The sequence below is a fragment of the Perca fluviatilis genome, chromosome 14 (assembly GCF_010015445.1).
Source record: "Perca fluviatilis chromosome 14, GENO_Pfluv_1.0, whole genome shotgun sequence".
NCBI classification, from domain to species: Eukaryota; Metazoa; Chordata; class Actinopteri; order Perciformes; family Percidae; genus Perca; species Perca fluviatilis.
This window is the reverse complement of record NC_053125.1, coordinates 22,011,006-22,026,732: the sequence shown is the minus strand read 5'-3', so window position 1 is coordinate 22,026,732 and position 15,727 is coordinate 22,011,006. Positions and strand designations below refer to the sequence as shown.

Here is a 15,727-nt window from a genome sequence, read left to right as displayed (position 1 = left end):
GAACTTCATGTCTTTTTCTTTTTTATACTACTGATTTTAAAAACAAAACGTTTCACATTTTTCTTCAGTGTATTTATTTTGAGAGCTTTCCATGTTCAAAAGGACTGCGTTCCCAGAATTGACTGAATTCAAAGTGAATGTACCCACAGCCTGACCCCGTCACACCGGCACCTTGCATCACACAGCCTCCCTTCCTGAAATCTATCGAGGTCCCACAGGATTCAAAAGCTCAAGACCTTTTAAACAAAAATGACCTCCTGTTAACGCAGAGAACCACCTCAGCCAATCAGAGAGAGAGCTCACAAGCACTCGGCACCAATACAAAAACCAAATCGTCATTTACTTCCCAGGCTAGATTAGCCAATCCTAACTCATTCCCAGGGCTCTCTGGCCAATAAGGGAGTGCTCTGTCAGGAGTCCACTTCCTAGAGGAGTGCAGAGGAGGAAAGCGATTTCCAGTTAGAGTTTTAACACTGGCTGAGGATACTCAGCTGGTTGTGTTTGGGGCCAGGAAAGGAGAGATGGACTGGGAGTTCTGGACTAAGCATCTGGATGAGGAGGTTCTGACTGAAAATGGTGAGTTTGGGACCCAGGAAGAGTGTGTAGGAGGGCTTTGTTTGTAGCTCTGATTTTTTTTTTTTTTTTTTTTTGCTGTCTGATCAAATCTGCTCTCATGCAGAGGGAGTTTTAAATGCATTTACGATGAGAAGAAAGGCTGTCGTCATCTTTTGTTAGACTGCTGATATAGGTCTTGCTTGAGTAACCAGTTGTATACATTTTTTTTTTCACCTTCACTGCAGCTATCTTTTTGTGATTGGTTTTACAAACTTTAACAAGTCTTTATTTGGCTTAGTTGTGTTTTTGCTGATACCTTAAAACTTAACACTGGAGTTTAATCATTAAGACATTGGTTAATGTTTCTGTACTGCAGCCTGCATGACAGAAATAAACTGTGTGTGTGTGTGTCCCCTACCAATGCATGTTTGGGGTCAACTGTTGCTTTTGTACGAAGCACATTGTGTTATAAAGTTTGATTGAACAGAGGCTGTTCTTACGTTACACGGACATGAATTTACAGCTGCGGTCAAACTCCGATCCTTACCACTTGTTTTCTTTAGTTGTCTTTTGCTTCTTGCTCCACTTTATTTAGAGCAGTGAATATTGATAGCTTCCTGATGGCTTTAGTCTGATTTTCCATTTTTATATTATGCTGTATATTGTAACTTGTATCAGATTTGCCCCCTTTTTAATTTTTTTGAAAATGAAAAATTCCTGTTATTCTCTTCAAGTGTGTTTGGGTTATGTGACTGCATTCTCTCTAGGCTGTTTTGGCTGTCATGAATAAGGTGCAAAGGTCACAGTTGTTGTGTGTTTTTTAAATGCGGTAAATCCAACTGAAATAGAAAAGGGCACACAAGGACTTAAAGTATTTACTCTATAAATAACAATAACACATCATCCAAATCTGGAAAATGGAGAAATCTAACCAGACAAAGGCTGGTCCAAATGTGGCTATGGCTCATACTGTATTTTTTTCTACAGTGGATGATTTTGAGAGTTGGGAAATGTGTCTGTCATATTAAGGGCAGTCAAAAGAGATTGGTAAAGAATAACGGGAGAATCAATATTTTCGCATCTCCGCAACATTTGTTTTTAAGGTTCTCAGACAGGTGTTGATGTCCATTAGCAGCCCATACCAGCCAAACATTTTCCATTCTTTCATTTGTTAGCCAGTCCTGTACAGGGTTATTAGGGCTCCACAGCCTATCCCAGCATGCGTTTGACAGCCAGGCTAATTGATTAAAAAGGGGAAGGTGGATAACCGCTTTAATATGCCAGCAGTACAACAAATTGTTAGCACAAGCTAAGTGACAAAATGTCTTAAAATAAAAGGAAATAAAAAGAAAGTGTGATTGTTATTCCATTAATCTTCCCTCCACATTGTTCTAGCTAACACCGGATCTAGTTACGTTTTAGGTTATTACAATCCCTGACGCCTTGTAGATGGTGATGTATTCTTAAGTTGAGCCAGAGTTTTGAAGAAATAAACATGTTTTGCTGTCAGTGTGCCTATGACCTGTACATGACTGAGGTTGTACTGGGCAGACTGTAGATATAATTGTGTAGATACAATTACATACATATTCAGAAGTTAATTTATGAGCAATTAGTAGTACTTCGCTTTTTGGTGCAGTGTGACTTCCCACTCTTCTTCTAATTTATAGAAATAACTCCATTGGCTCCCAGCAATGTACATTAGTAGAGCCAGACTAGTATCTCTGTGAGACAGACAGACAGACATTCTTGGAGCCACTTGGTGTTTACAACCAGTATAACTAGTCAGCTTAGGTGTGTAAACCCTTTTGTATTAATAAATGCCAATGTTCTCCTCCCTGCAAGTGTCATGTTGGAAATGTGGCTGGTGTTTCTGAAGTAAAGATGGTGTAGATTAAGATTTGAGCATTATGTTTTTTTTAAAGGTCCCATGACATGGTGCTCTTTGGATGCCCTAATACTGTATCTGAAGTCTCTTTTATATAGACCTTAGTGGTCCCCTAAAACTGTATCTGAAGTCTATTTCCCAAAATTCAGCCTTGGTGCAGAATTACAGCCACTAGAGCCAGTCCCACAATGAGCTTTCCTTAAGGCCGTTTTACAGTTGTGCGGAGGCTCCACGCAGAGCTCTCGCCGTAGCCTACATAACTGCCACTATGCTCGTTTGAAAGCCATGATGTCTCTGTCTCTCATGGGTTGGCCAAATTCTCTGGGCGGGCAAAGCAGAGAAAGGGGAGGTAACCTTGCTCCTTATGACCTCATAAGGAGCAAGATTCCCGATCGGCCCATCTGAGCTTTCATTTTCTCAAAGGCAGAGCAGGATACCCAGCGCTCGGTTTACACCTATCACCATTTCTAGCCACTGGGGGACCATAAGCAGGCTGGGGGAACTCATATTAATGTTAAAAAAAACTCCATAAAGTGAAATTTTCATGCCATGGGACCTTTTTTAAGATAATTTTTTGGGGGCTTTTTTCCTTAATTATATAGTGACAGTGGATAGACATGAAAGGGGGAGAGAGATGGGGGATGACATGCAGCAAAGGGCAGCCGGTTGGATTGGAACCCGCGCCGCTGCAGGACTCAGCCAACATGGGGCGAAAGCTCTTACTGGGTGAGCTAGAGGCCTCCCCAGATTTTAGCAGTTTTAATGGGATGAAGTATTGCTAGTGATTGCCTTAATGTTTTAGTCCAGCATGTAGACCCCCCCGTCAGTTTCTTCTCTCAGTAACAGCGTCTTTTCTCACAATAAGCTTGTTAAACTTCTGTTTCCTCACACAGACAGGAAGCACCACCTCCACCATCATTTACATTCCTATTATGTCCTCCATTAATACTCGAATGAAAACCCATTTTTATTTTGATGACGATTGTTTTGGTCCCATAATGACTCGTCTCAAATCTGTTGTTGGGTGCTTACACCCGACATGAATCAGAACTTCCTGTGTCGTTTCCTGTTTCCGTCCAGAGCTGGTTGTGATTGGTTGCTGCTGTCTGGTAATTGTTGCTGTCTGTAGCCGAGACGCTGCCACGTACTCAAGCTTGAGAGAATGCAGCTGAAGTCAAACTCGTAGCTTTGTGTGTCTTTGCCTCAGACACTCATTAATACAGCATTGTCAAGAATAATGTTATCTAATGTATATTACAACAGTAGGTCACAATACCCATTTTTTGTTGCTCCTTTGTGCACTGTTCTCCCCATTTGACTTGGCTCAGTAACAATAGTCAGCAATAACAGCGGGTTTGCTACTGCTAGCACTTTCTGTGTGTGTGTGTGTGTGTGTGTGTGTGTGTGTGTGTGTGTGTGTGTGTGTGTGTGTGTGTGTGTGTGTGTGTGTGTGTGTGTGTGTGTGTGTGTGTGTGTGTGTGTGTGTGTGTGTGTGTGTGTGTGTGTGTGTGTGTGTGTGTGTGTGTGTGTGTGTGAGTGTTTTAAGATGGGCTTCAGAGCTGAGTGCATCCAGATTGCTGCTGACATATCCATCTTTGGAGGAGCACATGTTCTTGTAAAAAGATGAATTCTATCAAATATAAACACATATTCATTATTTAAAAAAGATCAAGATTTTCTAGATTAGCTTTTTATTAAAACTTTTTGCTAGACTATCTCAAGTTGTCCATTCAACACTTTGTTGATATTTTGACAGCTACTACAAATTCAAAGTCTCCAGAGGATGCTTTACTAGGATTTTGGAGCCCAACATGATCTTACATCTGACACCAAAGTTCATATTCACTGTCCTTTTTAAAGAATTCATGTTTTTAATGAAATTTGCAGATGAAATTCATGCTGAAACTAGACTGGGTAAACCCAGCCTGATCTGCCAGAAATTTGGTTTCTCCCTGCAGCTCAGGCTGGAAACCTGTACATTTATCTATCCTATTTCCGTTACTTTTGCGGGGACCAATCACAAACTGGCTTATCCACCTGGCGCGCTATTGGCGGGTTTAACACGATGATGATAGAGAAGTGACCAAGCAGCGAAGCGCAGCAACCCATTGATGCCGCTGTCGCTGCTACGTCTGATTGGTTGAAGGACTATCCAATTGCGTACAGAGTCATTTGAACTATGCCCGTTGCTCATGCCTCTTGTGCAGTAGCAAATGCAGAGCAGACTCCCCAGACTAAGATTGAGCTTGGTCTGGTGATAGCCAGACTATGCTGAAACCCCTTTTTGACTTTAATAACTCCCACGACTTTTCCCTTTGGACCACCCTCAGCACAAAACTACGTTTTCAAAATGAAATAAAGTGAAAGGAGTATTATGTTGTTTGTTACATCCATCATTTTGTATTTTGAGGTGTAATGAACACTGCAGTGCTTTAGACTTTTTGTCTTGAAAGTAATTTCCAACCACTGTATACTCTTGGCTGTGATTGTGCAGATTCTAGATATTAGAGTAGGTGTAAGTGAGAGTATATGTTGACATGCTGAAATCAGTTCACACTGGGACTCTGTGTTGCAGCAGATCAAAACAAATCACTGTATAATAACAGTATATGTTGTGTGGTAAACACTGCTGAACTGTGTGTGTGTGTGTGTGTGTGTGTGAAGGAGTTCCCATACGTACTTGTTCCTTCATTCTGTGGAAGTATGTCCTTTTATGACCACAAAAAGCCCAAGTAACATGCAAGTCACAAACAAAATATTTAAATGAAACACAGCATGGCTGAAAACAATAGAACAAAATGCATATAATGACAAGGCAAGAACAACGTGGTAGCAAGCGAGAGGCTGGCGTTTGGGTGTGAGGATGTTAATGTGCATCTCTCTCTTCCCTGTTTTCTCTCGCTCCCTGTCCGTCCCTCCCAGGAGGTTATGAGGAGCGCAGCAGCAGCAGAGCAGCCGGTATGAACGGTAACGGCCCCAGTAAACTTGTGGACCCCCTGGAGGACCCGCTGCCTGGGGTGGGCACCTACGAAGACTTCAACACCATCGACTGGGTCAGAGAGAAAAGCAAGGACCGCGACCGACACAGAGAGGTACGAAAAATAGCACTGTGTGTTTTTAAGGACGGGAAAGAGTGTAAAAACCTTAGCTAGATCATTGTTATTCGGTACCGTTTACTTCACTATCATACCTGTAACAAGAATGCTCTCTAGGTATCAGTTTAAGACGAGACAAACCACCATGTCTAACATCTTTCTCTTCACGCCCTCCTCAGTGTTTATATTTATAGCTCCACAGATTCACACCTAGAAAGTGGAGACTTGAGGTTATGCAGTTTGCTCTTGATAGTAGCTGGTTTTTCTATGTTAATAGAACACGGCCAAGAGTTTAAATAACCAAAAGAAACAGTAAAATGTTGAAGAAACTGTACAAACTAAAAGTACATTACTTGACTACATGATTTCTAGCACTGCAGCAGTAACATAAATGTAAAGTATCCCTGATACCCTATGTAATGCAATATACTCTAGGACATGAAACCAAATAATATAATGATGACAGTAATCACTCTCTAATATTGATCTTCTCATCTCCATGTGCATCCAGATCACCAATAAGAGCAAACTGTCGACTGTGGCTCTGCTGCACAGCATCAGTGATGCCTTCTCTGGATGGCTGCTCATGCTTCTAGTGGGACTGATGTCAGGTAGTGGCCCTATATTTCTTTAAGCTCTGTCTGGACTCATTCTGTTTAATGCATGTGAAATGTGATCCGCTTGGCTTGAGTGAAGGTCGTTTATTCTGACAAACTGGGAAATTGTTTCTGGAAAAACACTGTTGACTACAATGTTGTAAAAATATTTTGTTAAGGTACCATATGATGCTCATTTTCAGGTTCATACTTGTATTTTTCGGTTCCTACTAGAACATGTTTACTTGCTTTATTGTTTAGAAAAACATGATTTTTCATTATTTGACTGTGTCTTGAAGTCCCCCCTCCCGAAAGCCCAGTGTGCTCTGATTGGTCAGCGTTTCTGGGTCTTCTGCATCTGCGGGCTCTGAGTCTCTGCACCGTCATTGCAGCCGGGGAATGACTGTAACAGCACTGCAACGGCACTTTCTACCTAAATATAGTATAGTTGTGACATCAGAACCATACAGAAGTCCAGCCGGCTCATTTAAAGGCACCGTTTCTGAATGCAGGCATTGTGCATTTCTCTGTGGATTGAGCGTTTTGATATTTCGACAGTATTTATTTTTGACTGCTTTTTGACCTGCTTTATAAAAAGATTAAATAAAAATAATCTCACTTTTTACAATATGGGACCTTGAATGCTTTGGACACTACAAACCAAATTCCTTTTCTCTCATTTGTATTTGTGTGGCAAACTATCTGCACCGCTAGATGTATCTTTCCTGAAATTTACCGCACAATGAGTTGAATTGACAGTACAGCATTTAGTTATCCGTTAAGATAGTAATCTTTCTGAAGACAAACCCGTTCCTCTTGGTTCTGTGCTGCCTGTGCTTTAGCTGAAAGTCAGTTCCCATGTGGTGACAGGCAGCAGGTGCAGAGTGACAAAATAGCACTGAAAATAGGCAGCAGGGAGACATAATTGCAAAGAAAAAGAATATTTATTATGTTGGCAAGCCAAAAAAGTTAAGTTTAGACCTAGAACACAAGGACGAATGTGACAATTGATGATAGATGTTTGCTCGGTCCATGTTAACACAGCTTCAACCACAGAGAACTATAAAGTTAGCTTCTGTGTTTTGGACGGAGTGGAAACACGCTCAGCACAAATGTTTCTCCTTGTCCCGAACGCATCCTTCTCTCTCCCAGGTGCTTTAGCCGGCGGCATCGACATCGCAGCCCACTGGCTGACTGACATGAAGGAAGGGGTTTGTCTCATCGGCTTCTGGTTCAACCACGAGCACTGCTGCTGGACGTCCAACGAGACGACGTTTAAGGAGAGGGACCAGTGTCCACAGTGGCAGAGCTGGGCTGAGCTCATAACGGGGACGTCGGAGGTAGGGGGACATTACAAAACCAATTGAATCCAGAGTGAAAATTGTCTTCTTCTAAACACTTATTTCCATGAAATGCACATCTTGTAGCCAAGCTTTCTCAAGCATATGTTTGACAAAGGAAAGTTGCGCTAATAAATGCAAATGTCTTGAATGAAGTATGAAAACGAAATGAATTCCATGTCATGATCCAGCGGCTGCCTATTTTATTATATCTTACTATTTTCTTAAGTGCTTGAAGAGAGTTTTTGCATTTTATATATGACAGCACTCTTCTAGCAAGATTTCATGTACAGTCATTGTCTCTCTAGTTGTAACGGTGCTTTAGTTCCATCTACTGGTTGTAGGCTGTCATGACACAATATAACACCACAGCTGATCATGTGTCTACTTATTTATAGATAAGTAGACACATTTTTACATATCTGTATATCTGTATCAGTGTTCCTGTGTCCCACCCGGCAGTGGCAGACTGCCGCCCGCCCAAGAGCCAGGGTCTGTCCGAGATTTCTGCCTGTAAAAGAAGTTTTTCCTCGCCACTGTCGCACCAAATGCTTGCTCTTGGGAGGGAAATTGTTGGGTCTTTGTAAATTATAGAGTGCGGTCTAGACCGACTCTATCTGTAAAGTGTCCTGAGATGACTCCCGTTTTGATTTGAAACTATAAATAAAATAAAATTGAATGAATTGAATTGAATTTAACACGCGTGTGTCTTTGTGTGTCCCTGCAGGGTCCGTTTGCCTACATAATGAACTACATGATGTACATCTTCTGGGCTTTACTTTTCGCTTTCCTGGCGGTCTCGCTGGTCAGGGCCTTCGCTCCGTATGCATGTGGCTCAGGAATACCAGAGGTAAAACTGCACTCAAAATGATAATGTATTTAAAAAGCAGCATCAATTTGTGGAGTGCCTCATTTGACATAAGACCATTTCCTGTGCATAAAGTGTTTTTCACTTTCTTAATTGTTCTCATTTGATTCTTCATTGTTTGCTTTATTTATGCATGTTTGTTCAGGGACAGGATTTTAACGGGATGATGATAAAGCTGCAAGAATAAACAATTTGAGATGTGATAGCTCAGTTGTGTGCAATTTATTTTTCTTTTAATAAACATTTGTACATGAGTCCTACTACTTGTCTGTTCCTCCCTTTTTCACTTTTTCTTTTTTTTTTTTTTTTTTTACAGCGTCTAATCACTTTGATTTGTTTACACCCAAACTGAAACGATATGAAAGGGCAAATGACATTCAGTGGACGCTAAACCTAAAAGCCAAGACTGCTCTCCCTCCATCCTCTTCGCTCTCAACCAGTGTTTACTTTCTCTTCGTCTCTGTTCTTTCGCGCTTTATTTCTAAGGAAGTGAAAAGCTGAAGATTTGCTTACACTCACTGGAAATACAAGAAAACTCAACTGAGCACAAACATATCCAAACTGATTCGCCCATTTCATGTATACAGAACAAGACACACAAACACAACCCGCTCCTGCACGCCCACGCACATCTCATCTGAAAGAAAAATATCCACAACGCAAACTCCGCTTTCTCTCCTTCCCTTTCCCTCACTGTTTACTTATCTTGGATATACGCTCACACCCGCATAATTAAACAGATCCCTCCCTAACATAAACACAAACATAATCGCAGACATATCCTGATAGTCTCTACACACACAAACTAATCCATGCAAACGCTCTCTTTCTCTCCGTCTCTCTCAGATTAAAACCATCCTGAGTGGGTTCATCATCCGTGGCTACCTGGGGAAGTGGACCCTGATCATCAAGACCATCACCCTGGTTTTAGCCGTCTCGTCTGGGCTCAGCTTAGGGAAGGAGGGCCCTCTGGTACACGTGGCCTGCTGCTGTGCTAATATATTGTGTCATCTGTTCACAAAGTACCGCAAGAATGAGGCCAAGCGGCGAGAGGTAGGCTCTGAGGCAGTTTGGGTGAGGAGGTGAATAATGAGGGGTTGTATTGCTAGTTTAGGATTCACTGTCCTAGTTTTGGGGAATTCCGCAGGGAAAAAAAATGGACTCCTGTTGTTTTGGTAGTCTCCCTTAAAGGAAAGTGTTGAGATAAGCTCTTTGTGGTTACAAATTCTGCAGCTGTTAGCGGTTAATTTGTTTTTTACTTCCATACAAGAGAGTTAATAGATGACAGACTGCTTCTTGTCTTTGAATATATTACCCTAAAAACTAGAAAACGCAGTAGCTAAAGAGAGAAATGTCTTATTTTAATAAATGTTTTTTACTTCATATCGCAAGAATAGCTTAAAATCGCTGCTTTGGTGCACTGCGTTTGTATTTGGCCTTTATCACAGAACCATTGGGAACTACTGGTTTTGATCAGCCTATTGTGACTTGGCTGTTATCTAATAAATGGCCTGCACCAGATAACATCTGTTCCTTCAACAAAAAGGAGAACGCAGAGTTCCTTTGATTGTTGGTTGATTTTTTTTTTTTTTCTTGTTTAACGTCTCAGTTGTACTCCAATACAGATTGGTTTTATTTTCATGCTTGTAGGTGTTGTCGGCAGCAGCAGCAGTAGGTGTGTCTGTGGCCTTCGGTGCTCCCATTGGAGGAGTCCTGTTCAGCCTGGAGGAGGTGAGTACTGTTATTTATTGATTTCTTTGCCGCTGATTAGCCCATCATCATCAACAACCCAATCATTTGTCTGGTAATCCCCCTCAGACAACATCAGGGGATAATCTAAATACAACACGAGACTTAAAATCTACCACAATTATATCCCATAATCTTGAGGCAGAATTGATTTCATTACAGTGAACAACGCAAAGCGTCCGATTTTCTTGTGTGTTCTGCATCAGAACAACACTGCAATTGCCAGTTACTTCATTAGCAATGGATAACAAAACTAATCTGAATAGTTTTTTCCCCCCCCCCACTTGTTTAATTTTCTAGAACACGTGACTCTGCACACTGACTATGCTGAAAACTGCACAGCACTGGCACCGTACTGGGGCACAATAAATCATGAACAGGTGTTTGCATTGATAGTTTGGGGAATGTGTCTCGGCAGCTTTAATCAATCTTCAGCAAAACACCCTGAGGAGTTTTTGGATGACTATATACGGAGGGCGCTTTCACCCACTGAGTGCTGCTTCTCAAAGCTCAAGGATAATGTAATAATGTAGCTCCTCTGTTAGTTCAAAGTTCTCTTTTCTCTGTCTCTGTTTCCCCTTCAGGTGAGTTATTACTTCCCTCTGAAGACCCTTTGGCGTTCGTTCTTCGCCGCCCTGGTAGCGGCCTTCACGCTGCGCTCCATCAATCCGTTTGGAAACAGCCGCCTTGTGCTGTTCTACGTGGAGTTTCACGCCCCGTGGCACATGTTGGAGCTGGCCCCCTTCATCCTGCTGGGAATATTCGGAGGGCTCTGGGGGGCGCTGTTCATCAGGGCCAACATCGCCTGGTGCAGGAGACGTGAGTGGTGAAGTTATGCAGAATGTTTGGGCCCTAAACAGATGCACACACAGTCTTATTTATTTAAATGAACGGTGAATGAAACGGCCTATAGGTTACCTGGTGGAGCGTGTGCCCCACGTAGGCTCAGTCCTTTGCGTCCTACCTGGGGGGCCCTTTGCTGCATGTCATCCCCCCTCTCTCTTCCCCGTTTCTTGTCTCTCTTCAGCTGTTCTAAATAAAGGAAAAACCCCTTTTCATTTCTTTCTAACCCCAGCACGCCTATTTATCCGTTTCTGTGTCACTAACAGGTAAAACTACTCGTTTGGGTCACTACCCTGTCATTGAGGTGCTTGTGGTCACAGCTTTGACCGCCGTGGTCGCCTACCCAAACAGCTACACCAGGATGAGTGGAGCCGAGCTCATCTCTGAGCTGTTCAACGACTGCTCGCTGCTTGATTCCTCTCAGCTCTGCGGCTACAAACAGGTGCGTGTGCGTGCGTGTGTGTCTGTGTGTGGGATTTGTTTGTGTGTAGAGGTTGAATATGTGTTTGTGTTGGGGAAAGGAGTAGATTGTTTGGAGAGATAGTAAGTCAACAAGTTTGTCTGGTTTGTCATTTCAAAGTGGAAATTGTGTCATATTATAGATAATAACCTAAATCCCTGAAACTACGGTTTTATTTACCCTTTTTAGTAACTTCAGATGTACAGTACAGGCCAAAAGTTTGGACACACCTTCTCATTCAATGCGTTCCCTTTTTATTTTCATGACTATTTACATTGTAGATTCTCACTGAAGGCATCAAAACTATGAATGAACACATATGGAATTATGTACTTAACAAAAAAGTGTGAAATAACTGAAAACATGTCTTATATTTTAGATTCTTCAAAGTAGCCACCCTTTGCTTTTTTTATTAATAAGGGAAAAAATTCCACTAATTAACCCTGACAAAGCACACCTGTGAAGTGAAAACCATTTCAGGTGACTACCTCATGAAGCTCATTGAGAGAACACCAAGGGTTTGCAGAGTTATCAAAAAAAGGAAAGGGTGGCTACTTTGAAGAATCTAAAATATAAGACATGTTTTCAGTTATTTCACACTTTTTTGTTAAGTACATAATTCCATACGTGTTCATTCATAGTTTTGATGCCTTCAGTGAGAATCTACAATGTAAATAGTCATGAAAATAAAGAAAACACATTGAATGAGAAGGTGTGTCCAAACTTTTGGCCTGTACTGTATTTTCCACCTTTTTTGTTTTTTGTTTCTCTGTCCGACTCCCTTCTGTTTCTTCATTATCTTCTCTCTGTTTATCTTTCTCTGCTACTGTTCTTCCCACACACTCATTCCAGCCAACCAACACATCAGAAACTGGTGTAGGTAACAGCCTCGCTGACCGGCCGGCAGGAGAAGGCCTGTACACCGCTCTGTGGCAGTTGGCCCTGGCCTTAGTCTTCAAGATAATGGTCACTGTGATTACCTTCGGCATGAAGGTTGGTCCGGACACACAAACGTGACACAAACATTGAAATCCACTCCTGCACTCACTCTTGTGCATACTTGTTATGAGCACTGTTTTTTGAATAGTGTCACCTGTTCAAGTGTCACCACTCTCCTTTGAACTCCTGTTTTTTTGTTAAATGTCCCATGACATGCTGCTTTTTGGATGCTTTTATATAGGCCTTAGTGGTCCCCTAATACTGTATCTGAAATCCGAAATTCAGCCTTGGTTCAGAATTACAGCCACTAGAGCCAGTCCCACAATGAGCTTTCCTTAGTATGTGCCATTTCTGTTTCTGTAGCTTAATAAACCTCATAAAGTGTAATTTTCATGCCATGGGACCTTTTAATGCATCATTCTCTTTGAACTCTGCGTAACATGAATCATAGCAACATGACTCACAGCCATGTAGCTAACTGGAGGATCAAGTAGTTGGTAGTAAAAGAAAAAAGAAAGTAATGGCTGTGTGGTTTACATATTAATTAACAAAGATTGTTGGTATTAGAGAAGCTTGAAACTAAGACATGGGGTACTTCGTTTGGCTGGTAATGCATATGGATGTTGTTTTTAGCATCATTATTGGAGAGAATCCCTTCTGTCCAATCGCCGCTCAGCATGTGTTGAGGATGTCTTTTGTAATGTTATCTTGTTGTTTTCTCCTCTTTGTTCACCCAGGTTCCCTCTGGTCTCTTCATCCCCAGTATGGCAGTTGGAGCAATCGCCGGCAGACTGCTGGGGGTCGGCATGGAGCAGCTGGCCTACTATCACCACGACTGGTTTCTCTTTAAAGGGTGGTGCTCGCCAGGAGCAGACTGCATCACTCCGGGCCTCTACGCTATGGTCGGAGCCGCTGCATGTTTAGGTGAGACGTGTGTGGCAGTGAGCACTTGGGTTGTGGCTTGATTTGTTCGAAAGAAGGTACCGTAAAGAAAGTAAACATTGACCATGAGTGTGGGTAAAATGCACCGTTAAATCAACAGACAGACCTGTGTGAAACTATTTGTATAACTGTCGAGGTGAAAACGAAAGCCTACACATCTTCCGTCGCAGGCTAAAAACGTATCTCTTCCAACTGCACCTTGGATGATGAAAACAAAAAACAAAACAAAAAAAATATATGGCTCTTTGTAGTTTGGCTTATTTAAAGCTAATGTACTTTCCGGAGTTTGTACCTTCAAGGTTGAAAGCACTTAATTGGAAGTCTCTTTGGATAAAAGCGTCCGCTAAATGACATGTATTGTAAAAAAAGACAGAGCTCAGGCTGACGGTGAAGTGACCGAACAGCGACAGAGGCAGGGTGAGGAGCTCTGATATCCAGAAGCAGCCTGGAATAGATCAAGGAAGCAGGCAGTTAATTGGCCATTTGATTTGGATGCTCTCCTTCCTCTAGTGGTACTCTGAGCAACTGGTAACATGTCAGAGATTAGATGATTTGATGTGGGAATGTCTTGCGACGCCCAGAGAGCAGCTGGATGTGGGTGGGGAGAAGGAAGTCTGTTCTCTGCTCTGTTTTTTTCTCCCCCACTGCAAACCAGACCCAAATAAGTGGTGTACTGCATGATGGATGGACTGAGGGAGACTTTTACAGTGGTTTTTGAGTCCCTTAAGTCTTATTAGTTGCAAGTATTTTATAAATATTGGGTTTCGTTTTGACTTTTTTCCCACTTCAAAAAGGTGTTAGAAAAATTTATTTTTGTTTTTTATAGACTGAAATGTCTTCATTAGGTGGTAATTTGCACACTAACAATAATTTCAACTATTTATTATTCAGTCTGTCAGTTTTTGAATTCTAATTAAAGTAATTAATAATAAATAGTAATCTAATTTAAGTTTAGTTTTTGTGAAAAGAAGTGACTGTTTGGCCTCCGCAGACTGTGGGTTTATTCCATCAGCTCTTAAAATGACACATCGGAAACTAATATACACATTATTGTAAAGGCTGTGGTTAAAATAAGTACTGCAACATGCCAATCCAAACAGAGTTTTCTCATATTAACTGTTGCTGTTTCATATTCTATACAGTGAATCCCAGGAGTGTTAACCTTTCTACCTTCTAGTTCCTTTGTCAAAGCCTACGTGAACAAAGAAAAACAGATAGCTGGTGTGCTTCGTCGCACACCGGAAACATTTAGTATAAAAACAGATTGGTACTAAATTCTTACAAAGAGGAGAGGGTTTCAGGGTAACGGGCCAGATCTATCTTTCTAGCAGATCTGGGACATAGTTTCTTTGTTTCTGAAATATGTACTAATATGTTTGTGTGACCAATGTTAGTACATTCTGTACTTAAAGATAGCTCTTGTGAAGTAGCATTTAATGCAAGTGACCAAGAATCACTTCCAGCAATGATCTCCTCTAGCTTCAAAGTCAATCGATCTTATTCCCTTTTACTACACTATAATTTGTCTCTCTGTTTGTAAAGTCCTCGTACAGTAAGTGCTTTCAAAAGGGCTATCAAAGTGAAGCAGCATTTACCCAGAGGCCGTGTGCGTCCTTCACTACTAAATTACAAATGTGCTCTTTTATAACTCTTGTCCTTAACCCTCTGAGACCCACGCAGACCCATTTTTGTCCTTGTTTTTTTTTTTTTGGGAGGGACAGGGGGGAGATAGTAGGTCAACAGTATATGCCACATATACATGTGTATACATCCTCTGTAAAGATGCAGCTCAGCTCTGTCAAGTCTTTCTACTCCTAAATCTGTAATAAAGATTATGTTTTGGTTAGGCGCCTATTCAATTCTGAAAGTTTAGTGTGTAGATTATTTACATTTTATATATAGCACATTTTAGCAAGAAGTAAAGCAATTCAAAGTGGTTTGCATGCAACAGGAAATAAAAACAAGCTAAAATAGAATAAGACCGGTATAAAATACAAGTTACAGTGAAGTGTAAGAAATAAACAATTACTTAATTTAATAGAAGGCAGCGTCAAACAGAACTGGGAGTTTCAGCAGTTCTGTAGTTTTCTGGGAGTTTGTTCCAGTCAGGTTAAAACAATAAAAAATACTCTCCCTAAAATAAAATGGCTTCTATGGGGACTAATGTCATTGAACATGAATACAGTTGGTCTCATTGAGTCATACCCAATTCTAAGACTGAATATTTCTGCATACTGGCATCCATAAACAAATACTGTACACCATTTTAGAATAGGCAAAAATAACGCATTTATACTGCACGAGAAAACCGTTATGGTTTTTGCCAAAGACTACATGGGATTATATAAAGTGGGCGTCTCTGTAAAGTGCGGACTCGGGGATACCCACAGAACCCATTTTCATTATCTGGAGGTGAGAGGTCAAGGGAAGGGACCCCTTTGAAACTGCCAGT

At 41.4% G+C, this 15,727-nt stretch overlaps 1 protein-coding gene across 3 annotated transcripts in view; it reads left to right on the top strand.

Moving 5' to 3' along the window:
* Window positions 1-15,727, top strand: part of clcn5b (chloride channel, voltage-sensitive 5b) — a 38,971-nt gene that overhangs the window by 12,833 nt on the left and 10,411 nt on the right. For 2 of the 3 annotated variants that reach the window (XM_039822510.1, XM_039822509.1), the window contains exons 3-12: window positions 5,366-5,535; window positions 6,050-6,149; window positions 7,287-7,474; window positions 8,202-8,324; window positions 9,189-9,395; window positions 9,993-10,073; window positions 10,676-10,910; window positions 11,201-11,376; window positions 12,247-12,387; window positions 13,071-13,257. In XM_039822510.1, the coding sequence (XP_039678444.1) occupies window positions 5,366-5,535; window positions 6,050-6,149; window positions 7,287-7,474; window positions 8,202-8,324; window positions 9,189-9,395; window positions 9,993-10,073; window positions 10,676-10,910; window positions 11,201-11,376; window positions 12,247-12,387; window positions 13,071-13,257 (1,608 nt within the window). Of the gene's footprint in view, window positions 1-378; window positions 577-5,365; window positions 5,536-6,049; window positions 6,150-7,286; window positions 7,475-8,201; window positions 8,325-9,188; window positions 9,396-9,992; window positions 10,074-10,675; window positions 10,911-11,200; window positions 11,377-12,246; window positions 12,388-13,070; window positions 13,258-15,727 lie in introns of those variants that run through there. The other variant, XM_039822511.1, reaches the window with a different exon arrangement.